The sequence below is a fragment of the Acanthochromis polyacanthus genome, chromosome 9 (assembly GCF_021347895.1).
Source record: "Acanthochromis polyacanthus isolate Apoly-LR-REF ecotype Palm Island chromosome 9, KAUST_Apoly_ChrSc, whole genome shotgun sequence".
Lineage (NCBI taxonomy): Eukaryota > Metazoa > Chordata > Actinopteri > Pomacentridae > Acanthochromis > Acanthochromis polyacanthus.
The window spans coordinates 24,521,931-24,547,784 of record NC_067121.1 but is presented as its reverse complement, the minus strand read 5'-3'; the positions used below and the strand labels follow the sequence as shown (position 1 = coordinate 24,547,784).

The window sequence follows — 25,854 nt, the reverse complement described above, 5'->3', positions numbered from 1 at the left end:
CTCAGTAACATCAAATACAGCTGTGTTAATAAAACGGATGCATCTGGACAATAATGAGCATTTTATGAAGGTACAGTCTGTTTTATTTCATGTTTTTATGATTTCTTTTCATCACAGTACCATCAGATGGGGTATGATCTGACAGTGACCCCAAACATAAAGCCAGACTCATAAAAAACTATCTTAAGCCACAAGCAGAACAAGGAGTCCTGCAAGAGATAGTTTGACGTGCACAGAAACATGATCTCAATTTGATACAGCCAGTGCGGTTTTATAAAAATGAATGGAACTGATGCTGAAATAACCCAACAACTAACCAGCTTAAAAACTGTGTAACTGCACCAAAGAAAAAGGGTGAACACATTAAAATATTGTTTTAATTTAGGTGATTTCTACTCAATGTATATATGAACCCAAGTGATAAATTGAAATAGTCATTACACCATATTTGAAAATATCCTCACTTTACTTTTGCATTGTGCTTTATTATTTCAATATATTGTTCGGCAACTGCAACAACATAGCTGCACTTTACATAAGTATGGCTGCAAATTAGATAACTCCTCAGATCAAAGACACCTTGAATTATGTCACATTTTTTAAGAGTCAAGGAACTTTAATGCTTGCGCGAATGACTGCGCACCCTACCGTTCACCCACATTGGCCACACACACACTTGTATAACCGTTTAGATAACAGTCGGCCGTGCTGAGCCGCTGCGAGCCAACCATCTCCGCGGCTTCATTCACCGGCAGCAGCGTCGTAGTGATTTGCTCTCGCTTCTCTCACGCCGGCTGACGCCGTGGGTTTCCACGTGAAAGCGATGACATCCTTATATAAAAGGACTGACAGCGCTTTGGACCAATCGCAGCGCGGAGCGGCAGTTGCTGTGAACGCCCCCGTGGAGGCGGGCAAAGCTGATTGGTTCTGAGCAGCATGACGTTGCGAGGGACTGTCCTCTGGTCCAATGGGCGTTCAGTACGGGGAGGAGCTTAGGGAGGAGCCCGAAATGAGGTCACAGCCTGCGCTGGAGATCCAGAGCAGAGTCCCGGTGAGTGAGGAAACCAGAACGGGAGAAAGCAGCCTGTCGGGGAGGCACGGGACCGACGACTTCGGTACGACATCTGCGGTAGTTCTACAGACAAGAAAGAGCTCGAACAGGCCTCATTTTAACGGAGACACCGAGATCTGCTGTGAGGTTGGTGGACTTTTGCTTGTGTGTGTCGGTATTGCAGTGTGGTTCAGCATGTGTGTGATGGTGAAGTTAGCTGAGCTCTGGATAAGTAACGCACTATGTCAATGTGAGGCGTGAAACTTGCATAACTGTGTTAACGTGAGGGTCAGCCCCGGTCAGTAGACTACAGCGGGAGACCGGCCCTGCCCACATGACGGCGGGAACCTGCATCCTCCCGTGACAGAATAACCTTTAGGCGCATTGAGCTGAAAGGCTGCCGCTCACGGGAACTTTACATAAGGGGAGTGGATGCATTATGCAGTCAAACTGATGGATATCGCTCAGCCGCGGAATAAATAGAGCTGAGCTGACAGTGTGACCGAGGTGGGGATGCCAGAGTCTCATATGGCGCATTGTGGACGTGCTTTCTGGTGTCACTGTCACATGAAATCTCAGACATAACGCCTTACATAAAGAGTCTCTACTGCAGCAGCAGCAGCAGCAGCAGCAGCAGCACATGGCAGAAGTTCACATGCAACTCCGATTAGAGAATATGGAAGATGTGAGCTACGCTTTTCCCTCATGTTGAGTCAGGGAAACGATCCTTACATTAAAGGATACTCTGCCTCTTGAAAGCTTTGTGCTCTCTCACATTATGCAGTGACAGCATAACTTCACTTTCAGTTTATGTAACTTGTTTGATGTCTGTATTCTGGAGTAAAAAGGCAAATTGTGAAGATAAATAACAGCTGGTTTTAAATTTTCCGTAAAGACCATAAAGTCAATTTCACACAACTGCCCCTCGAAGATAAAGTTGTTTTTTTTTCTAATTCTGATTCTGAAGAAGTAATGTTGAAAAATCCCAAAATGTGAGATTCAAATGTAGCTGTCATTCTCATTTGACATTGAAGCCTGACGTTTACTTTACAGAGATCCTGTGTGAACTATGCATCATGGATGGCAGCATGTATGATGTGCTCATATTCAGCTATCCTTTGTGAGTCCAAAGGGAGGAAAAAGGATGTCTGACGCATGTAAAGCTGGCTAAGGAGAAGTCACTTAGACCTGTTTATCTTACTGCTGCAATCAGGAAGGGTTGGCAGCCGTACAAATTTCCCCGCCTACATCCCAAGAGGAGGAGAAGAGCTTGCAAATTACTCTCCTTCTTATTGCCAGGCAAACTTTATTCAAGGATTGGACTTGTGTGGTTTCTCTAAAACTAACATTTTTAACTGAGGAAACTGGAAGTGTGACAAAGCACCTGTGCAGCAGTCTGTGTGTGAATATCATTTCCTGTCAGCTTGTAGCTTCATGAGGAGTTTTCTGCTGAACTGTGACATTTTTTTGAACTGTAGACAAAAATGGACAGAGCCTTAAGTGTTCTGGGTAGATGTGGAAACGTGTGTGGAGAGAAGTGCATGGATTTATCAGGACGATTTAAGATGTCGCTCAAGACAAATGTAGGTCAGTGTATGAGGCAACAACCCCACAGAGTAACTAAAGTAGGGGAGGGAATAGCTCATCAAAATGTGCAACAACGACTAAACAGACACCAGATTGCATGTTGTGGGTCAGATTTGCCAAAAGAAACACTGGAAAATCCTTTTATAGATTTGGTGAAAGGTTGAGTAATCAACAGCAATTGAGAAATCAAAATTCTTCAGCACATCTGACTGCGCTGAGTGAAAAATCTTCTTTTATTTACATCATGTTTCAGAAAAGTAGAAGTACATCATCAGCAGATTATGAAAATATACTTATCTTTCCTCAAAAGTGATATTACGCTGTCATATGAAAAGATTTCCTCAGTTTATGAAAATGAAACAGACCATCTGATATGTTTAGTCACTATTATTGGCTGCTATTGTCTTGTTACAGATAGTACTGGTGTTGGCATATCAGCATCCGATGGGTGTTAATGGGAAAACTTTTTTGTTTTTTGTACAAAACATTATGTAGAAAATGATACCTGGAGTATTTTAGCAACTGTGTCGTCACACAGTTTGTTTATCTGCAGCACATGTAGCAGAGTAGAACTGAGCGAACAGTGGTGCGGAGTCAAGCAGTGTCGTCATGGTCAGCTGTTAACTACCTGGTGAGATACATTGAATGTGAATAAATGGTAGCCCCATAGTTCTCCTGTCTCAGTATTGCCCTAACACACACATATATATATATATATATATACAGCGCCCTCCATAATTATGTGTTCTTTAGCTTCTAATAAATTATTTTTTTTCTAAATAATATAGGATCACAATGAAAAAAAAGAGCAAAATCCAACCTTTAATTCAAGTGCATTTATTCAGTGGGGAAAACATCACGCATTAAGAAATAATTCTTTTACATCAAATCATGAATGCCGCCATTATTAGCAAACCTGATGTTAATATTTTGTATAACCACCTTTTGCCAACAAAACAGCACCTAATCTTCTCCTATAACACATTTTCTACAATTTTCAGTGTGAGAGTAACTGAGCTTCTGCAATAAAAATTGAATTCAGTTTAAGGCTTTTAACACATCTTAACCAGGGGTGCCAATAATTATGGAGGGTACTGTATATATGAATATGTATATCTAAAGAATATCAGCTAATATATCAATATTGGAATTTTTTTGCTCTTAAAAGTCTGCATTGGAAATATGTCCAATAATCCTATAATGCTCAGGCTCATAGTGTTTAGAAAGTATGCCACGGATATGAAAAATGAACATTTCAAATGACAGAAGGATGTAACTGTTTTAGATATAAAGAAAGCTGAATGCAAAATCCGGCGTCTCATCACATAATTTCTGTCCAACATACTGAATTTTTGCCTTTTTTCTCTTATTGATTTCTTTACAGAGTAATTCTCCAAAACTGCCAGGTTAAAGTGCCTGTGTATGGAAGAGTTTTCTGTCTCTAAACAATAAATGATCTGTATAAGACAAAATCTGTTGCAAGCGTAGCTTTCAACTGGCATTACTACACCACTTGGATTTGACTATTTCAGGGACCACTGATTAAAGACAACAGCAAGTTCCAAAATAAGGCTGAGCTGCTTTGGCCAGTCTGGGAAAACAAACGTAATCAAATTTTAATTTCTCACCATGATTGCAAATCCAGCATAATGGCTTTAAACTATGTCTTAAATTGGCTCTTTTGTCCTTTTTAAAATAAAAAAACAAAATCTTTTAGATGATCTTTCAAAGGCCCCATAGGTTGAAATGTCAAGGAAGCAATGTGTTCCCACTGGAGACTTTAATTGCATTGAAATGGCAGAAATGGTCCTTGAAGGATACAATACAACCAGTAATTGTGTTATTTTTCTCATCTTGCCTTGTTAGCCACCTGGTCCTTGTTATTCTTAATTTCCATGTTGTACAGTTTGACAGAAAAAGCCTTGTACGTGACGTTTAACTGTGTCACAGCCTCTGTTGTCAGATTATGTAAAGTGAGTGAAAGTTGGTGACTGACGAGTGACTTGGCAGCGACGTGACGTGGGACATGAGAATGCGTCACGGTGCCTGTGAGCTCAGTTTAAAATGATGATGGGTTCCTTAGAGGGGCACGCAAGAAATCCACTTTCTCATCTGCCGCCTCCTCTGCTGTAGCTCAGCACAAAAGATTAGATTTTGTTAATGATGGGATGGACAGAAAGAATAATGACAGATGCTGAATTAGCCGCAGGTAACCCTCGCTGCAGAGATGGAGTGGATATTTATAGACTCTTATCAGAAAAAGCAAACAGGTGGTAAGCAGAGAATCAATACTCAGCATAAAGCGCTGCTAATACGCCTTTTAGTGTGCTGTTTATTGAGGATTTCTCATTAATTGTCTTTTAAGAAAGTGAAAATTAGAGAGAAAACTGCACTTTGAGTTCTCTGTTTCTGTAGAGAAATGAAGACAGTCTAAATAATCTAATAAGTAAATATTTAATTGTCTATTCTTAGTGCTCCAGCATCATGTGCAAAGTACTTTAAAGCAAGCTGGCACTTGGTTTGCAGCTGCACAGACCTCCTTTTGTCTTTTCACGTCTGTCTGTCTTGTGTCTTTTTCATCTAATTGGCTCCTTCTATTTTAATTATGTTTAATGAGTCTGTGCGCCACTAAATTTGATCATAGAAGCTGTGCAGGTTGGGGACAGTTAATGCAGAACATCTCAGGATGTGGTTTTAGCATCCATGGCTTTATCAGATGTAAATGCATGTACTTTAACCATTTTAACTAAAGGATGACGCCAAAAGTGAAGAGTTTTTCTGACAGTGGAGGAATTCTATCTTGTACACTTGCCCTCCAATTTGCTGAACGTGTCTCTATCTGGTCACTATCTGTCTTCCTATCTGATTGTAGAGTCTGTGTTTACGTCTTCCGCTCCTCTGCCTCCCGTGCAGCTCCACTCCCTCCCTGGTTCTCTTTTCCTTCCTGACTGTCTGCTGGTGTTGAGCCAGCAGAGTTGGCATGATAATGACCTAATGAGGTGAATGCCCGGGAGGTAGTTGGAAACTAGCGTGAACTCTTGGACTCAGACTTTCACTCTGGATTAGACTTTGGATCGCAGTTGATGATTCTGCAGCACCACCTGCTCAAAATCATCTATGCAACAGCAAAAATCCTGCTCAGCAGTTTGTGCACTATGTAAGTCTTTTGGTTGAATAATACCTCTGAGTTAGATGCTATTAGTTGAATGCTATTTTTTTTGCCAATTATTTAATAGGTGCATTGAGACAGACAGGAAAGGAGGGAGAAGACATGCAGCAAAGGGCCATGAGAGGGAATCAAACTCAGGCCACTGCGTTGGGGAAAGCCCTGAACATGGGTCGCCCGCTTAACCCGTGGAGCTATCTGGGCGCCCCTAGTTGAATATTTTGTCTGGGTGAACTGTTCACTTTTCTTGCAGATAAAATGTAACCACAGAGCTGCACACTGCGTAGAAGACAGGTCATAACTAAACTGTAGTTTAACTTACTAAGCATTTTCCAAAGACCCCGGTGGCTCACTTATCATTTTGCTGTATGCTGACCCAGTTCACACAGCAACACGGACATAAAAATAAGCCTGCTCTGCTACAGGTCAGTGATAAGCAGACTAATGATTCTGAACTTGCTGCTTTCCAGCATTTGAAAAGGCCTACAGATTTGTTATTAATTAATGTAAAAACTTTACTACTGTCTGTGACAATTCGGATAAAATTTCTAATAGCTCTTATTGATTTGAATTGAATAGTGAAGCATATGTTTACTATGTACTGTGTGTGTGTTTCCCATAAAGTAATGACCATTTCTAGATGATACCAGCTGCGACTGGGTTTCAGACATGCACTAAAAGTTTCTAATTAGGTGATAACCTTTCTTTGAGTTGTAAGTCAGTGTTGCGGCTGTCTTCAGCTCCTCCTCTGCACCATTAACTCATTTGTAGATTTACAATTTGCCTTTTGTGGATCGTGTATTTCTAGAAATGTTAATTTGAACTACTGTGCTTCCATGATCTTTTTTTACATGCCTTAGCAAACTTTCAGTCCTCCAAATTGTCAAATGCGATATCTATGGATGCTCATTCATTGCCTGTGAGTTCAGTCTGTATAATGTAGACTATGCTTTTGCAGAGTAAATAAAGCACAGACAGTGGAAGGTTGGTAAGGTAGGGGATTCGGCGGTTCGATTGCAGCTCTGAACTCACTGATCATGTGCACTGAAAATACAAATCAGGGAGTTGGAGCTTCTCAGCATGTGTGATCAATTCAGTATAAAAGTTTAATAAAGATGCGATTTAAAGGCACCCTGGTAGCTCAGCTGTTTGCGTGGGCGACCCATGAACAAGGCCTATAGTCGCCGACACAGTGGTCATGGTCTGAGTCTGACCCACGGCCATTTGCTGCTTGTCCTTCCACATTATCTCTCTCCACCGTCCTCTGCAAAAAAGGCCAAAAAAATCACTTAAAAAAAACAAAAGATGCTATTTAAAACAAAGAATGCTGACAAATGCAGTGTTTTAAAATGCTTCGGAGATTCCTTATTAAAAAGAGACAACATAAAACATGTGGACGTAACTTTTCTCTTTGAGTCTGTCTGATTCTGAAGCTGTTGTTGCCTCCCAATCATTGCACCCACACACACACTTTGCAGACAATCTAACACCGCTTTCTACGCATCATCAGCAGATGAACAGACAACAAGCACGAGCGTCATACAACAGAACACCTGCGTAGAAATGCTTATACATGCATGGACTTGAGGCTGAAAACTGCCTTGATGAGACTAAATACACGTTGGATAAAGCTCAGGTGAAGCGAGGAGATCATGGATCTGTGTATCCTCAGTCAGAACAGAAAACAGACATTTTCCATTGCCGTGCTGAGGGAAAAACATACGTCTGTCTGGTTAGGTTATTGCTAGGAAGCAGTCAGACTGGAAGTTTGCTTTGACCTCAACTTGTTACACAGAAACATGATGATGCGAGTGATATTGTTTTATTTGACTGAGTTCTAAATCTCAAGTTTGACTGCGGTTAAGAAGGTGAACACATTTTTGTATCACTGTGTTGAAATGCAAATGAACATGAGCTGAACTTAGTTTTGTTATGACTCACACTATAACAAGAAGGCTTTACACAGAGACAGTCATACAAAAGCTTATATTACATCACCACAGTATGATTAGTATAATTCTGTATAATTATAACCTGAGTGCTACCTTTTCATCTCAACTTTTGAGTCTTGAGCTACATCTCAATATGGTTCTTATCTAACAGCTTTTACATCGCAAATTCTCTCAGAAATCTCTTACTTTGTCATTAACCAAAGTTCTAAACACACTTGTCTGGTATTTTTGAGCTGCATTCCTGAGTGATCCATTCAGAAAAACTTTTAGTTTCTAATTCCGATTGTGAATACTAACCAGTTTTCCTTGTCTTTATTCCAAACTCACGACTGTTGAGGCAAACTCTGCTGTTTGTCATGCCGTGTAATCACAGGAATTTCCATTCAACACTGTTTAGAAATTCTGGCCTTTATATAACATAATTACCTGTGATGGTGCTGGTTTTATACTAGTCGGGGTGTCTGAAAACCTTTCGCCTACTTAAGGGTTGCAGAGAACAGGACAAAGTTACACACAGTTGGTTTGGCAACCTAAGGTGGCATTCAGATAAACACAGTCGAGTGTTTTATGTGTCCCGGGGTAAGTGATCCTTTCAAAGGGTTGGAAGGCTTAGATGAGACAGGCCCGCTGCTCTTAAAGGCCAGCCAGTCTGTACCAGAGAGCCTTTTCACTGTACATCAGAGAGGCATCTGCAGGGCTCTTCACAGGTCAGAGGTTAAACCCTCTAAATGCTCTGATATTGCTCCAGACAAAAGACGCCTTTTTGAAGAAGGATCAGTGCAGCATTGATTTATGACTCTCAGGGACTTTTTCTGCCTTAAAAGGGTCTGTGAGTCTGTTCAAATGTGTATGTATGTGCAAGTAAAAGGATGAGTACATCTTTGTGTTTAACACTGGTGTTTTGACTGATAAAGTGCAAGCCACATACATTTTGACTCACTGCTGACCTTTTAAAATGCTCATGTTTAGATTCGCTTCCCGCCACCCAGGCAGCTATTAGTTTCAGTTTATGTTAGTGTGAAAAGTTTAATACTTACTTGATCTGATTTGTTCTGGTGGTTTGTTTTCCTCAGCCTTTCTGTCCGTCTATCCACGCAGAGTTTTGTTGTCGCTCCGTAATGAATGCAAATGAATACATGAATTTATAGGTAGCCGTTTTTCTTTCAGTTGCAGTGATCAGATTCCACTAATGTGAAAAAAAAGTTTTTGAAGCTGTAATTTTTAAACAATTCATTAAATTGCAGTTTAATCACTAGTAAAATCACAGAAACAGGTATTAATTCACTTTACAACCATCAAAAACAGGCTTACACTGTAAATAAACTTTAACCAAAAATGATGCCTTTTTTATTGTATTGCAATCAGTAAAAACATACTTAGTTCTTTTGCAGTGTGTGACAATAAAATTACAATTTAACTGCATTCAAATCCACTTAAAATACCATTAGTGTACCGCTACTTGTCGTTAGTATCAAAGTTTTTTTTTTAAATTTTACAGTATTCCACAATTTTTAATGCGTGTTTTTTGTCACCCTTGCTGCCAGTTTTCACATTTTCTTATTTTTTTACAGATTTTTTTTTACACTGCATGTAATAAGTCACATTTTTAAATCTTTAAAATATGCACACTTACTTGCAATAGACAATCGATTAATTCCTAACGTGTATAATCTTCTTGTCTTCACAGATCAGTCCGCCTCCTAGTTTATTTCCCCTGGGGTCACCCTGGTGAAGATGGGGTGATTGTATTCTCTCATCATCTAGTTAACAAACCTGGAACAAGCCCAGGGTCAAGCTCCTCCTGATGTCAGAAGATTCAGACTCCAAGCCCTATTGCTTCCCAGTGCTGGAGGACCAGGATGGCGCCTCGGGGTGCAGAGCGTCCACCTCTTGTGGCTCCATCCCTAGGGGGGCCTCAGGGTGCAGCTCCATGGCTCAGCTGCACCGGATGGGTGGCTACAGCCAAGGTGGGCCTGACTTAGGCCTCCCTTCGGAGGGCAGTGACAGCAGCGGTCAGGACCCTCCTACTTCGCCGCACAACCTTCGCAAGAACACCCGCTCCCGATCGCTCCCCGAGGAGGATGTGGAGATGAAGAGCAGCGGGTCCAGCGGGAGTGGGACCGAATCCCACGGCAATGAAAGCCATGGCAACGAGAGTCATGGGAACGAGAGTCACGGCCACGAGTCTCTGGGCAGCTCCAACGGCAACAGCAAGGACTCGGCATTGCTGGAATCTTCTGAGAGCAACAAGAGGTCAGTGGAAGAATGACAAACCAGTAGAGGGCCTGCTTTTTTCCTGGCACACTTATGATTGTTGGTGTAAATCAAAGAGAAAGAGAGAGATGTTTACTCAGCTTGTTTACATCAATAACACCTGTATTGCCCAGGAATCGTCCTCCTTATCCAGTCTGGTCAGCAAACTCTGACCTTTTCTGATGACAAATTATCCAAGTGTTGGTTCTTTTGTCAGGATAAAACTCACCTGAACCAAACATACTTAAAACTCTGATGAGAAGTACAGGCAAAATGAGCTGCCAGCATCAAGAGATATTAAACCAAAAGTTAATATTTCATGCAGGAAATGCTTACACACCGACAGAAAAGCTGTTGTGCAAGCTAAGTACTGTTGTTGCCTACTTGTAAAATTAAGTTTATTGATTTCTCCACACATTGTAGCAATGCATTTTTGGCGTTTGTCAGTAGGTCAACAGACAATATTGTAACAGTAATTAAATCCAAATGAAAGCAGTCATGGCTACAAATTATGATCATATCTGATAAATGTCTGTCCTGTAGCTGATAAGCAAAAGAAGTTTGGTGCCATTAAATTGACAATTCTACTGAAAGTGGAATTTTGCTGCACTTTTAAAGGAACAACTGTGCTCTTGGTGGGAAAATAATACAGGATTATGTACGTCCTCGTACTGAACCTTGACATTTTCACAAAGACAAGCATTTCATCGACATAAAAAGTAAATAATTATTCCCTCCACTGTCACGTTCTCCTCTTAATGAATGCAGCTACCGGATGTGTTTGGCAGCGTTGACTAATGTCTGTAAATGAGCGAATCAAGGCTTCATTTGATGGCCATCAAGCGCTTGGCCCTAAAGTGCGTACATATTGTACATAAATGAACCTGCTTTGTCGGTTTTCTCTGACCATGAGTGTTTTCCCCACAAAAAGACTGATTTGAATAATAGCTTTTAAATGGTAATTTCATCTTCAATGACACTCTTCCTGCCAGCTGAGCACTTCTTCCGAGTGACATAAAAGGAAAAACCGGCCGTCAGACATCATGTTGGTCATAGCAGTTTTACTTTTAGACTTTTGCCAAATGAGGATTGATTTGACATCATTCACTAAACCAGATCTTCTAGCAGCTCACATTACATACGAGTGAGTCAGGTGTTGTTTTTGGTCACAGCAGTTGGCGGTTGTTTTTGACAGTTTGTAGTCCGCTCAAATGAAATCCTGTTTGTATCTTCATACTGAGGAAAGCATGAAACATTGTAAACACGATCTGATTTGCATCTAGGGCAGAAAACATCCGGTTTGGGTCTGACAGTCATAGTATTTGTTGGAAGTGACTTAAGCAAGTTCAAAACCGCACTGAACTGCAAATCATGACGAGGCACTTACATTAAGATGAGTGTCTGGTGTTGATGTTAAGCGTAAAGGAGTGCATTTTAAGGCAAAAATATCAAACGCCACTTGCTCCACCTCTTAACCTTCCTGTTGTCTTCACTTATGGACACCCAAAAAAATAGTGTGTCTTTGTCTTTTTTTAAAAAATGCAAAAATTCAGCAAAAAAAATCCCTAAATTTCTGAAAATTTGAAAAACCTTCAGGAAGAAAATTCCAATAATTCCTTAAAACTTTCCCTTAAAAAAATCCCCCAAATTTGGCAAGAAAATTCTTGTCAATAGTTTCAAAAAATGAGTAAAAATCTTCAGAAAAATCCTAAAAATATCTAAAATTATTACATATATATCAATTAAACTTCAAATATTTTCTTTAATCCAGTGAAATTCACTGGATTTTGGTTGATTTTTTTTCTGAATGTTCTGAAGAGACATTTTTAATATTTCTTTTTGTTCCATCAAAAAATGTTCAAAGATTTCCCAAAAATGACACCTGAAGTTTCACTGTGAAAATATACTTTTTTCCCCCACATTTTCAAACGAGGGTTAAAATATAATTTCAGCGTCAGCACAAAATAAATGCTGACAGGCAGGCAACACTTGCCAGGTCAGTCGTTTCACAGTTCTGTTTGAAAATGTTCCAGAACAATAAATCTGGCATGATTTACAAAGAAGTTGAAGTAGTTTTCTTGTTTTGCTTGATTAGTGCACGACAAGAATACCTATAATGTGCGATTTCCATTGGAAAAGAGAAAATATATGTGCATGTGTCAGTATGCACTGAATTGGGAAGTGTTAGCATATTGAATGTAGGCAAAAATTCAATATAGCACACTTCTAGTTCACAGGTTTTAATATAACCTTTGGCACAGGGCACAGTGATATAATGAGGCTGAAATCTGCATCACAAAAAGTTGTATAATCACTTTTTATAGCACTGTGAGGGAATGAGCGCAATTTAATTCAGTTAATATTTGTCCAGAGTTGGGTTCAGATTATAAAGGTAAACGCTGATGTATGTTAGTTTAGTCAAATAACTCTAGCATACCAATTTTGCTTTTATGATCTTGGAATAATCCACGCTGGCTTTAATCATTTTAAACTAAACTGTACACTTCTGAATTGTTAACCGTGTGTCAGACAGATCTTTTGTTCCTCACAGTCTTACAGCATTTAAACTGTTACAGAAGAAGCAATTTGGATGATTCACAAAGACAAAACATTGCCAAAATTCCCCTAAATTGTCCAGATGTGACGACAGCAAGACCAAAAATATGTTCAGACACAATACCCTCTGCCCAGGACATGACCATAGCAGTGGAAAAAAAATTAAATGACTGCTGCTCCCAGCTGGAAAACTGAATTGATGTCAGCTGGTAGACAAGAGACTGGCTTTTTCTTAATGCTGGATAGGTTGTGTCATGCGCTCCATCTCCCTGTCATTGCCACGGCAACGCACCATGTTTCTGTCTGTTTATCACAGGGTGGAGCTACAGAGCTGCATGCTTTGACGTTCTTACTCTTTCACTCTCTGCTGCGCCCGTCTCGCCTCAGTTCAAGCCTCTGAATCCAGACTTTTTTTTCTTTTACACCACTCCTTCTTCCTGTCTGTATCGTACATCGGTCTCTCATGTACCCACTCCCACACGCGTATGCTGACGGAATGACTTCAGTTGCCTCTCTCATTCCATTCCAGCTTCTCTATTTCCCTCTTTGTCCCTCTTGCCTGCTCACCCCTCCCTCTGTTCAGCTGAACTTCTAACCTTTTGTGCCCGTTTTTTTTGCAAACCACACCCTCCAAATGCAAACTGTTTCTCTATATTTCCCTTAAAAAAACAAACTTTTCCACATATGTATCGAACTTTTTGACCTCCCCTCACTCAGTCAATCTAAAAGCTTGTTTAAAAGGCAAATTTATGCTGATTTATTGATAGTTTGTGACTCATAAAGTGACAAAAGAATAGCACACTCTCAGTGGTGTACTGATACCAAGAGGAGAGAGGGAGATAATGTAGTGTTATTAGTCTAAGAGAAAAGAAATGTAATCTTGAAGAATTAGTTTTTGGACAGGGTGGTTGATTGTGATCAGTTCTATAGTCATTCTTTTTTTTTTTTTGGCTTTCATGCTTGTGACGTTTAGAGGAAATGTTGGGAGAAGGAAATGCAGTGCTCTGTAAAAAGTAAAAACTGTCTCATGTTTTACAACACTTGATCACAATGGATGCAATCTGGTTTTTGCAACACTGGCAGTAGAAATAGGGCATCAAAGTAAATACATAGAAACTCATGCAAATGTGCTAAAATAAAACCTAAAATAAGGATTTGTTATGTATTTTTGCCAAATTGTTAATGTTAATGTTGAAGTGATAAAGAAGTAAAGTGGAAATTACAAAACTCACCTTCACCATTCAGCTGCTGCTTTGTCACATTACCTGCAGAGCGCTAACTTATGAGATAAAGGAGCATTCCAAATAAATTAATGATGAGCGATACTAACTGCATCTATCACTGTGTTTCCTCACAGAGACCGCCATTGTTAAACCTTGTCCAAACCTTGTTCAGTTTCACTAAATGTAAGAGTCATGTGAATGTGGTGAGGAGTTGGAACAAGTTGATGATGCCAGTAAGTAAGAAAAGATGATGTTAGAAACCTTAACAGCTACTTAAATATGGAGTTTGTGTTTTTGGTGACAGATCATTGGTATTTGGGCCTAGTCCAAATGTCCAGTCCAGTGTTTTCTCATCCACATGAATACAGGAAATCAGAATAGAAGCCAAACGCATGCTAAAACAACAGGTAGTGATATGATCCTAAAGCCATGTGTGAACTGATTCTGATGCCTAAAGTAAAGTGGAAAAGTAACCATACAAATATGTGTAAATATGTTTTTAAAAAGAAGTCTGTTGCCAAGGTAAGCACTATTTTGTTCACATCTCCCAATTGCCCCTTGTTAGCATGTTAATAATGGAGCCGGCACATTGCGGTCGGGCCGTACGTCATTATCATTCTGCTGTAGGAAAAATGTTCGAAGTTGTTTGTATTTCTTTAAACCAATCACATTCTTCTGGTGTTGAGCTAAGCAAAGAATACAGCTCAAAATAATGACGTCTGGTGTTGTTTTAGTAGGGAGGTGAGAACTGTCACGTGGTACGCTGCTGCCTAGAGATTGTTGCTGTAGTGAAGGGGATTTGGAAACATTCACACCCAAATAGTGTCAGCAGAGGAGAAAGCCATATGAAATACGCTGCCAATGGCACTTTTTTACCTTCAGTGTATGTCTGGTGAGTCAGACTGCTAAAGAGATAATGCTACGTACTTTAACATCAAAAGCCAAAACTCAGTTTTCCTTGTCGACATGTCAGCACTACAAGCAGAGTTTGAATATACCAGCAATCTGAAAGATTTTAGTGACAGAAAACCGAGGCTATAACACACTTTCCATCCCTCTTGGTCCCTCTTCAGAGGACGGCTAGCAGACCATGAGGTATTCACTGAATTCCACAAAAACCATTTTGGAGTGTCGCTGATTATATGTTGGGTTTTTTTAAATAAGAGAGAAAAAATCTGTTGAAAAACTTTTAAAAATGACATACAATAGAGTTAGCTTTTGCCAGGATGCATGTGAGAGGATATTACAGGCGAGACCAGAAGAGACTTTTTGCCAACATGCTGAATGCTATATTTGGCACCAACCAAACTCAGCATGAAACCACAATCACAACATCTCCACCATGAAGCGTGCTGGGAGGATTGTTTTTATGTGCACCAGGCCCAGGAAGGCCTATACATGTTGAGGGCGAAATGAATACAGCGAAATGCAGACAAATATGGATTAAAATCTGCTACAGAAATGTGATTGAAGGGGACAATTATTCTCCATCAGGACAATGACCCCAAATAAAAGAAAAAGGTACATAGGGAAAGCAGACCATAAAGCATAGTAATTTATTCTAGAATGTGTGACCAGACCTGAATGTGACATAGGTCCTGAAAGAGCTTGAGCAGTTGTGCAAACATGTGTTTCTTATAAACTGATGAGTCAGTGCATTCAGTGAAATTAGGTCATGCTTGTACAGGAGTGTAGTAATTTTATAAAACTAGTTCATTTAAGCCTGTTATTGTAACATTTTGTATCAGAGTCAGTCACTCTTTGGTGCTGCTGATTTTCACGAATTAGTGCTCTGATAAACATGAACACAGCGGGCCATGTTCTCCCCAGAGATCCCCAGTTTCTCTGTGAATTCATAAGCTCAATTATACAAACTTTATCAGATTCCACAAGGCTACAAGTTCATGACCAAGTGAGAAATGTGTCGCTCTCTCCACTGTCATTCACAAGTACTTTTTGTGCTCAGTGTCTCAAAAAAAAATGTTTCCAGTCAAATGAGAAATGTTGTGCTTCCTAATCAACATTCAAGTAGTAAATATTTTACAGCATATTTTTTCTTTCATCCAAAATGGGTTTTCTTTGAATGAGCAATCTAGTATTTTACTTTATGATCGAAACAAATAATTTCTAGACCAAAATGTTTTTAAACGTGTGCACTTTTTTTTATTATTTATTTTGTGCAGTTCATTTATAGTCATCGTACTGAGTGGAAAAACACAGGATTTAAAGCCACTGGAGCTCCTCTCTGCCTCGTTTATATGCAGTTGATTCCCTGTTTTATTATTAATGTCCCTTCAACGTATCGCCTGCCAGTGACTGAACGGGCAGGCCCTGATCTTCACCTTGTGCTTCTTTTGCACAGACTAGAGACTAAAACCGGCGCTTGTGTGCCACTTAAGTACTCTCTTTCTGTCACTGGTTTCCTTGACTTACTACCACATAGTAAATTAGCCTACTCAGCACTAATGCATGTTCAGACCGTCCAGTCTAAAACCAGCTGTTGCATTCTTTAGAACTGAAGGCTATATTTAGTAGAATTAACTCCCTGATCGAGGCTAAAGAGGCTATCTGTGTAAATGTTTTCTATTCTTAGTGGGGTAAGCAGGTTATTCATAGTAGCTTCAGTTGTAGCTCAGGTGAGTCAGTTTCTAAGACAGCTGTTAATAGACTTTAGTTAAGCTTGTCGGCTACTGCAGCGCAGTGGACTACAGACACAGAGTTCAGTGAATTGCATACATCTGATCTGAATACACAGTTCCCAGATTTGAATTAAACTGTCTGGAACAAGAGTCTGACTTCCTTCGCCGAGCAGAACGTTCAGAAAGAAATGTGCTGAACTGGTAAATTAGCAGGATCCCAAAATAATTAAGATGACTGTGAAAACCTCCAAATGTGGCCCCAAATAACCAGATTTAGTGTCTTACTTATTTACTTTCTGATTGAAGATTCTATATTTTTTCAGGGTTTTATTGAAACTAAATCATTGTGCATCTCTGTAAAATGAGTCTTGATTCCAAAAAAGTGTTAAAGTTTCAATGTATGCACATGTAGCATCTCATAATAGGTGTCACTAATATGCTGACTCACATGTCTATAGTATTACATACTAATAGTGTATAGAAAGTAACTACATTATTTCAGGTACTGTGCGGTTTTTAGGCACATCACTTTACTTGAATATGTCCATTAAACTCTACTTAATTTCACCAAAAGCTACAGCTACTAATTACTTTACACTTTACATTTAATTTGCCAAGTGCTTTTATTTATGACATTTTGAGTGTTTTTTCTGATAAAATCAGTGAATGCAGTAAATGTAAATAATCTGAATACCTCTTTTTTGAAGTTTGTATATGAAATTAACCTTATTATTTTGCACTAATGAGACAATCCGTGCACTTTCATTACGCATAACTTAAATCTCCCTCCCAGTCAAACTTCACTATGGGCATGCTAAATGCTTTTACAATTCAAATATTCAAAGCCTTTCCTGAGAACTTCCTGGTCCACTATGTGAAATTCATTAAAACGTTTTGCAGCTGTGAGTGCCTCATCTAATATTGCACAGCTGCTAGCTCAAAATCCAGCAAATCAGCAACAACATTAAAACAGTTGAAATGACTGATGGCAATCATCACTTTACAATACAGTGTTATTCGGGGAAACATTGGGTCCTGGCATTTGCACACCAAGCACTCCTTATGACAGAATTTTATTCATTTAGTTATAATATTTGTTTCTTTATTTATTAAGACTGTAAAGGATATTTAAACAAACTCAAATACAAATTAAATACTAATTTAGAAAATGACACATTTAACTAATGAATTATATAAATAAGACAGGTAGTGCAAAACAGTGGCATATATTTACAAGAACGGACATTTCTATACACCAAATGTAAACAAGAGAAGTAGTGCAATATTTACATGAAAAGTATCCAAGTATTCGGATCTCAAAATTGATATTCGGATGCACCACAACGACAGAATATTCGGATATTCGGATCCAGCCCTAGCTGTCACACCACAAAAAACACTCAGGAATGGCGCGAGGAACACAACAAAGAGCCCAATTACTTCCTTCTTTACTTCCACACTGAATCTGATCGAGCATGTGCAGCCAACATCCTGGTGCCTGACAAAGCAGCACTCTTACAGAGATCCCATAGCTGTTTTTGGCAGCATGAGCGGGACCTACACAATGTTAGTCAGCACGTTTAAATGTTGTCTCTGATCACCGTACTTACTGAGCGTACGTGCTGAAAATCTCAGAATTTGAACACCACTCTAGATTCGACAACTCGCACGAAGTAGAAGCTAAAAATAAAACTTGTACTTCTTTGAGCAATCTTTTTTGGTGTCCTCAGAGAGTTGGGCACGGATTTACTGCCAATTTGTCAGTCAGCCTGCTGTGATAAACTGTTTCTCAGTCTCACACAGTATTGCATGGTCAGTCTATCCAGTCTAAAACCAGCTGTTGTGTTTTTGAGCACTGAAGGCTATATTTAATGGAATTAGAGACCCATCTGTGCTTGGAGAGGCTATTTGTAAAGGTGTCTTCTATTCTTGGATAGGTAAGCCTGTTATGCATAGTAAGCCGTGTTGTAGTGAGTCAGTGTCTCTGAGGGACCTTGATTTCAGTGTATTAGCACAGCGTTAATCTTGTAGGTTAAGGTCTTGGATGACATACAAATACTCTCCTACATGAGTCTAACATACCTACAGAAAGATGAGGGACAAATCTGACCAAAAAATGCACTCAAAATCCACCTCATAGCCTTTTCCAGAGCTTTCTAAAGGATCTCCGTCTTTTCAGCTGATGGGAGATGCTCCGTGCACCAGGGAACTTCAGGTGCACTGAGCTTCAGTGGTTGTCATGGAGGTGGTTATCATGACATAAAGTTATCATGACAGCAAAGCACCCTGAGGCCGAGGAAGGCCAGCAGGTTTGTTAGATACAGAATAACTGAGCCATGAGTTCTTATTTAGGTGTAAAAGGAATGTTCACCCCATAGATGTTATATTTTCTTAAATATTCATTTTTGAGATTCACTGTTTGTGTAAGGGATTTTGGAAAATTCTGGGGTTTTGTTGTGTTTCTTTTTTGTAATTGAGCCCAGTCTGCTTGAAAAAAGATCAGGATGAACACTGATCTTTAGCCAAAAAGAGGAAGAGGAGTCACTTTTTATTGCTTTGCTTCTTGATATAAGAACAGACAGTGGACAGACGTAGGAGAAAATAAGAACAGATCAAGAAAATGACTCAAGTGAAGGTGCATAGTTTGCAGTTTTTAACATATTCTTAATCCCTTTTGAACCATGTAGTAAACTGTGCGATTTTGTTCAGGAGCACTGCAGGAGGGAGACAGGAGGGCAAAAAAAAACAGGTTTATAGATGATATATTTATTGTCTCGGGGGACCAGGAGAACAGCTCCAGACTCTTAGCTGCCTCTGCTCCCAGTCGTGATTGGCCCTCCTGCTGTGCTCTGCTGGAGCTGCAGATGTACAATAGGCCCTCAAACAGGTGAGACTGACCTCAGGTTTGGACGGCGGCTTCTTTGTAACCCAGCCACCAAACAAGATGTGAAGCTGCAGGAACACTCTTCCTCATTTGCTTCCACAAAAGACGAGAGCGGCTAATCTTTTTTTAGCTGCGCTTAATAACGCACCATATTGTGAGATTGAGTACACGTCTTTTATTGTTAGGTAACTTGAGTACCTTTGATGCATGTATCAAACATGTGAAATGTGTGCTTCAGAAACGACAGAAATTGATGTCAACATTTTGCACCCAATCAGTCTTCTGCTGTTGCATAATTTGATGAGAGATAACTTACAGTTAGGCTGACTGAATTAGAGTCAGTGTTTTTCTCTCCCTTTGTGCTCACTTTCGCTATAATTGAAATAATTTTTCTCTGTTTTGCTGACGCCTGGTCAGTAATGTGATTGTTTTTTTTTTCTCCACACAGTTCGAACTCCCACAGTCCGTCTCCTCCAAGCAGCTCAAACGCCTTCAGTCTGCTGAGCTCTGAGCAGGACAACCCTTCAACCAGCGGCTGCAGGTTAGTGCACTGCGATAATGCGGTTCATACTGGAAATGAAACTACCATTTCCTGTACTGAATTGCGTTTTGTTTTCCTCTGTCTGACCTGCTGCTGTGCACGTGCACATGCTTGTTCAAATTGCAGTAGTGAAGAGTCTGCCAAAGTCAAGACCCAGAAGGAGGTGATTAAAACTCTGAAGGAGCTGAAGCTTCACCTGCCTGCTGAGAAAAGACACAATAACAAATCCACCACGTTGAACACGCTCAAGTACGCCCTTCGCTGTGTGAAGCAGGTGGAAGGTGTGTAATGCATGAAAACGTCATCGTCTTCGCTCTCTGTCTCTGTTTACTAGCCTCTAAAAACGCCTTCTGCTTTGTGGTCCATTCCTTTTCCCAAGTGGATATTTTTGGAACTTAAATATTTCACTCCACATTCACTCGTGAATGTATGAATGTAACTATTATTTCCTTCACAACAATGCTTTTCCTGTGGAATTCTGAAAGCATAGAAGCCAAAAATGAGCCAAAAAAGGAATACAGACTTAACTTTGAGCAGGAGGGAACGTTTTTCTTGGCAATTCTGCGAGCGGTGGTTTGTAAATGCTTGATTCAGCCCCGTCTAAATGCTTACAGCTGTAAATGGGCGGGTAAAAGTTCAACAGTGCAGTGTACGGTTGTGTTCGTGCAGAACGTGACACATTTTAGTGAAGCCCCGAGACGTTTTTCATCACTAGAAGATGTCTGTGACGTCACTCTGAGTGGTGAAGTCATCTTTTTATTTGTCCTTAATCAGTGTCATCGTTGTGGTAGTCATTAATACGTCAATTTCCATTTTTTCTGCCATGTATTTTGATTAGAGAATCTATGTACTTCTTTCTTGCAGCCAATGAGGAGTATTACCAGCTGCTGATGATCAATGACAGTCAGCCTTCAGGCCTGGATGTATCCTCTTATACCATAGAGGAAATAGACAGCATCACCTCTGAATACACCCTCAAAAACAATGTGAGATATTAAATTAGCCTCATAATTTCTCTCCAATTAAAGTCTTTTTTTCCCTTTCAAATAGATCATTGATGTTTTATTCAAGTTTGGGCAAAAGTTTTGTCATTCATCCCACAATTTGGTCTTTGTCTTCAACAGGACATTTTTGCAGTGGCCGTGTCTCTTATCACAGGAAGGATAGTCTACATCTCTGATCAGGCAGCCTCCATCCTCAACTGCAAAAGAGACGTGTTCAAGAACTCCAAGTTTGTGGAATTCCTGACGCCGCAGGACGTTAGCGTGTTCTACAGCTTCACAACGCCTTACCGCCTGCCCTCCTGGAGCATGTGCACCGGAGCAGGTACAGCAACGGCATGGCTCTCTGTAAACACAGAAATCCCTTCAAGAGTGTCTTTGGTCACAATTGTACTTATGAGACTGAAAAGTGAAGTTGATTGTATTTATAAAGCATAAAATCAGGAATTTGTCTCTGCAACCGACGGCACTCTGTACCATTAGGTCCTTAAATCAGATAAGAAACGAATTGAAAAACACTCGGAAGGAGTTTATCCTGCAGCACAGACCGATATCCAGCAAATGTGGAGTAGACAGAAATAGCAGTTACAATATGGAGAACATTTGACTAGAAATTGTGTGGAATGTGTATCGGAGAATACATCAAGCAGCTTCCAGTCGCTGCCAGCACCACAAAACCTCAAAGAGTGAAAGATAAGAAGATCTTGTCTGGAAGTGTTCCTTTCAATAATGTGCCTGCTTACAACACTGTAGACAGGATGTAAAATGGCTCTTTTAGAGTCTTGGATTGTACGTTATCATCACTGTGCATTATGTTCCAGTTAACCCGACCTCATCCACTCATACAAATGATGATGTTTTAAACTAAGCTGTGGAGGACAGACTGAGCTGTCCCAGTTGCTAAGCAAAACTGGGAAAGTACAATTGGTTGCCGAGTGTGAGAATAATATGTGCAATGCTCCAAAGCACAATCTAAATTCACTCAGAGAGAGGTCAATTTGCACCTCCAATTTGAGTGAGAGTGCCAAATTAAGTCCTGTATCTTCAGCCGTAATCTTTCCTACACTTTAGACCCATGCTGTATGTTTCCTGTTGTGACTTGTCCCCTGTTTGACTTGAAAAATTTTGATCACCGCATTAAATCAAGAGCCTGTTTAAATTCATGACATCTAAGTGCAGGGCTGCGCTTCTAAATAATGTTTTTTTTGATGGAATGAATCAAACCTCATCCGCCTGCGGTGGCCAAGACAACGACTTCCATTTGGCCGGGTCCTGTTACTTTTGAATTAAAACATTTCTTTCCCCATTTTAGAGTCATCCCCGCCTGACTGCATGCAGGAGAAATCCTTTTTCTGCCGGATCAGGTGGGTGTTGGTTCAAACACGACATCGGGCCATCTGCTGCTTGTACCTGTTTGTAGTTTATATTCATACTTTCATTCCAGTCTAGATGCTTTTCAATTAGTTTGTGACATCGTAAGCGTATGAGCTGGTAATCAGATGCTTTTTCCAAGCCGGTATAGACAGAATGACTCATTTACACATTACAACTTTGCACATTGCATTAGTTAGGATGTCCCATTACCTTTTTTTATTTTTTAATTCCAAACATTAAGTTTTGTAGTAGCCACCTGATCTGCATTCACACATGAAGTATCAAATTCCAAACAGATGAATAGAAATTTAAAAATGTTCACACCAGCATTTACTCACTCCAATTAATGGTTCACATATATGGATGGACAGATAGCTACACAGCGCCCCCATGTGGTCACAATCTGGAAGCCCAAATCTGTTTACTTGAATTGAGAATATTTGTAAATACTTGAATGGAAAAGTCTCCCCTGGCTTCATCTGATTTAGTGAAACTCCTCTTTTAATTAATTTCCAGTGGTGGTAAGGAGTGTAAGGGCGACCTGCAGTACTATCCATTCCGCATGACGCCTTACCTGATGAAGGTCCAGGACACGGTGCACGCTGAAGACCAGTTCTGCTGCCTCCTCCTGGCTGAGAGGGTTCACTCTGGTTATGATGGTAAGAACCAGACTGCAGGTGCAGAAGGACCAGTTATGAAAATGCTGTTAAGTGTCACATCGGCTTGTTGAATGTACGTTTTTAGGTAATATTTGTACTGATTGTTCACTAATAGCACACACTGATGCCAAAATCTAATCAGTCAGAACTTACAATTCAGGAAAAATATGAAGAATTTAAAGTAAAAATGTAGCTCTCTTCATGATTACAGATGCAGGTAGTTCCTTTAAAACAGATGTGTCATTCTTCACAATCTTTGGAGTGATTTCATCTTTACACACATGCCAGGTTCATGCCAAGATCACGCCAGGCTAGCGCCATGAGAACTGCAATGTGCATGAGCAGTAGGAGCATTTTAAGAATAGAGTTCACAATAACGATAACTTTTCAGATGTAAAAGAAACATATACACGAATAAACGATAGGTCGATGCGTTGCCTGTCATGAAAAAGTCTCCTTAAAGTCCTTTGAAGTCCATAAAGTCTCTCAAACACGTCTAAATCGGCTCGGGAAGCAAACCTGTTCCGGTCATGCTGTCCGTCACTCAAATCCGTAGCATAACCAAAACATGCAACATTAGTTCCTACATGGAACCTTAACCCTTTTTACTGTTTTTAGTATATTGTACAATTCCATAAATTATTTATTAACTTATTTAACTCCTTAAATTATAACTCATGAGATAATATTTATTACATTAAATTATATCCATATGAAGTTATTTATTACATGACCATAGACTTTAAATAACAACACTTACAAAAAAACTTCATTGAATCTGTGATTAGACCAAAGACTTTTGAAAGAGAAGACCTGCCCCAGTTTTGTTTGGGGCAACTGAGTAATTATATTTTTCAATTAAATTCCTAACAGCGCCCAGAATTCCAACAGACAAGCGCATCTTCACCACCACACACACTCCGAGTTGTGTGTTCCAGGATGTGGATGAGAGGTAAGTCATGAATGATTTCACTGCCAAGCAAAAAGAAAAAAAACTGCCTGGAATCATTCCACAGCGATCCTTCAACTCTACATGGATAACAGAACTTGTATTTGATGTTTTTGTTACAGGGCGGTTCCCCTGCTCGGGTACCTTCCCCAGGACCTGATTGGGACCCCAGTCCTCCTCCATCTGCATCCCAATGACCGTCCGATCATGCTGGCCATTCACAGGAAGAGTGAGTCCACAGAATGAAACATGAAGAATTAATGTCCTGCATCTGTCCTCAGCACAATCTGACTGTGTACTTTTTACATTTTCTGCAGTTCTTCAGTATGCAGGACAACCGTTTGACCACTCATCCATCCGGTTCTGTGCACGAAACGGAGAATACATCATCCTAGACACCAGCTGGTCCAGTTTCGTCAACCCCTGGAGCCGCAAAGTCTCCTTTGTTATTGGGCGACACAAAGTCCGCATGTGAGTATTAGTCTTTAATATCTGAAGAAGATGAGCTATACAAATAGATCACTAAACTACTGTTTGAATAACCTGCATAGAATGAGAAGAATGTTGCAGAAATAAGTTTTTAAATCAGGTTTCAAAGCTGTTTCATGTGTATTGATGTATCTGCTGATGTGCTTTTCTCCCAGGGGCCCTGTGAATGAAGATGTTTTTGTGGCCCCGGCCTCCACTGTCAGGGAGGTGAAGTCCATAGACTCTGACATCCAGGAGATTACTGAGCAGATCCATCGACTCCTGTTACAGGTGAAAGAGAAGAAAAAATTATAATAAAAATCCCAAGATAAATCATACAAGTGATTTAAAAATCTAAGAAAAGATGCAAAAGCTCTGAGATTACTTACCACAAACAAATGAAAGCAACACAAAAAAACTTGAATTAGAGAACAAAACAGGGTGGAAAAAAAGGAAGTTTTGGACCTTAAAGACCCAAAAACACTTGAAATCTAAGAAGAACAAGTGGAGTAACACTTGGATTATTTTAGGGGGTTCTATGTCCCCTTTGCCCTGTGACAGCATCTCTGTATCTTCTCTATTGTGATCTCTTTCTACGCTCTCTTTTTCTGTCATCAGCCGGTTCATAACAGTGGCTCCAGTGGCTACGGCAGCATGAACAGCAATGACCACCGTCTGGGCTTGACGTCTTCTAGTGAGAGCCTGAACAATGGCAACGAGACCAAGATGCAGCAGGAGGAAGAGAAAGTGAGCAGCAAAGCCAGACCTGTGAGTGAACCCAAATACTCATGCCCAGTTTACTATACACAGTCCACTACATGTATAGCTTGCCATTTTGTTTCCAAGTGCAACTTTCAGGTTGATACATTTGTCCACTATATTGTGCCTTCAAAGTTTCCATATTGGAACCAAATAAAATAGTATCCATGGCATGTCCTTTCTCTTTATGACCATCGCATGACTCAACAGGTCGCTGTGATGATGTAAAATGATTAAGATTACAAAATATCCAAAATCTGAAATTATTTGTCACTACGGAGTAAATTTATGTTATGTAAGGCATACTGAATGAGTGAACAGGAGGCTGGTTTTGGACACAGTTCCACCTCAGGACAGTCTGTTCTAGCCCACAGTGATCTTCATAAAAGAGGCGATGTGAACCGGAACACTCTGCTGGTACACAGTCGCTCTATGTTACACTTAATTTTTAGAAAATCCACTTTGGCCTAGGAGTTATTTAATTATCATTTATTCCACAAAGTTCATGTAACCAAAATAAACTTGCTCAAGTTTCTTGCAGACCACCGTATCATTTGGAATTAAAAATGTTTCCATTTGAAATCAAAGGCAACAGTTGGTGGAGTCCAGGCTTTTCCTTAACAGATGTTATATGGACTCTTGTGTCTCCTTTTTAACAGCGGACTTTTCAGGAAATCTGTAAAGGAATTCATCTTCAGAAGAGCCTAGAGCAGCAGACAGCCAAACTAGACAACAAAAAGGGCAATGGCAGTAAGTCCACCTGATGATTATCTTCTTATTGTCACGTGTCAT

General features: G+C 40.0%; 1 protein-coding gene across 3 annotated transcripts in view; it reads left to right on the top strand.

Annotated features, from left to right (window-relative positions):
- Nucleotides 1-1,019: 1,019 nt before the first annotated feature.
- The window catches only part of per2 (period circadian clock 2), a 37,122-nt gene continuing 12,287 nt past the window's right edge, over nucleotides 1,020-25,854 (top strand). For all 3 annotated transcript variants that reach the window (XM_022203142.2, XM_022203153.2, XM_022203134.2), the window contains exons 1-14: nucleotides 1,020-1,198; nucleotides 9,444-10,009; nucleotides 19,760-19,852; nucleotides 19,979-20,133; nucleotides 20,717-20,838; nucleotides 20,977-21,178; nucleotides 22,166-22,217; nucleotides 22,744-22,886; nucleotides 23,760-23,838; nucleotides 23,958-24,064; nucleotides 24,153-24,306; nucleotides 24,480-24,594; nucleotides 24,922-25,071; nucleotides 25,722-25,812. In XM_022203142.2, coding sequence (XP_022058834.2) covers nucleotides 9,561-10,009; nucleotides 19,760-19,852; nucleotides 19,979-20,133; nucleotides 20,717-20,838; nucleotides 20,977-21,178; nucleotides 22,166-22,217; nucleotides 22,744-22,886; nucleotides 23,760-23,838; nucleotides 23,958-24,064; nucleotides 24,153-24,306; nucleotides 24,480-24,594; nucleotides 24,922-25,071; nucleotides 25,722-25,812 — 1,912 coding nt within the window. In that variant the 5' untranslated portion in view covers nucleotides 1,020-1,198; nucleotides 9,444-9,560. The remainder of the gene's footprint in view (nucleotides 1,199-9,443; nucleotides 10,010-19,759; nucleotides 19,853-19,978; nucleotides 20,134-20,716; nucleotides 20,839-20,976; nucleotides 21,179-22,165; nucleotides 22,218-22,743; nucleotides 22,887-23,759; nucleotides 23,839-23,957; nucleotides 24,065-24,152; nucleotides 24,307-24,479; nucleotides 24,595-24,921; nucleotides 25,072-25,721; nucleotides 25,813-25,854) is intronic.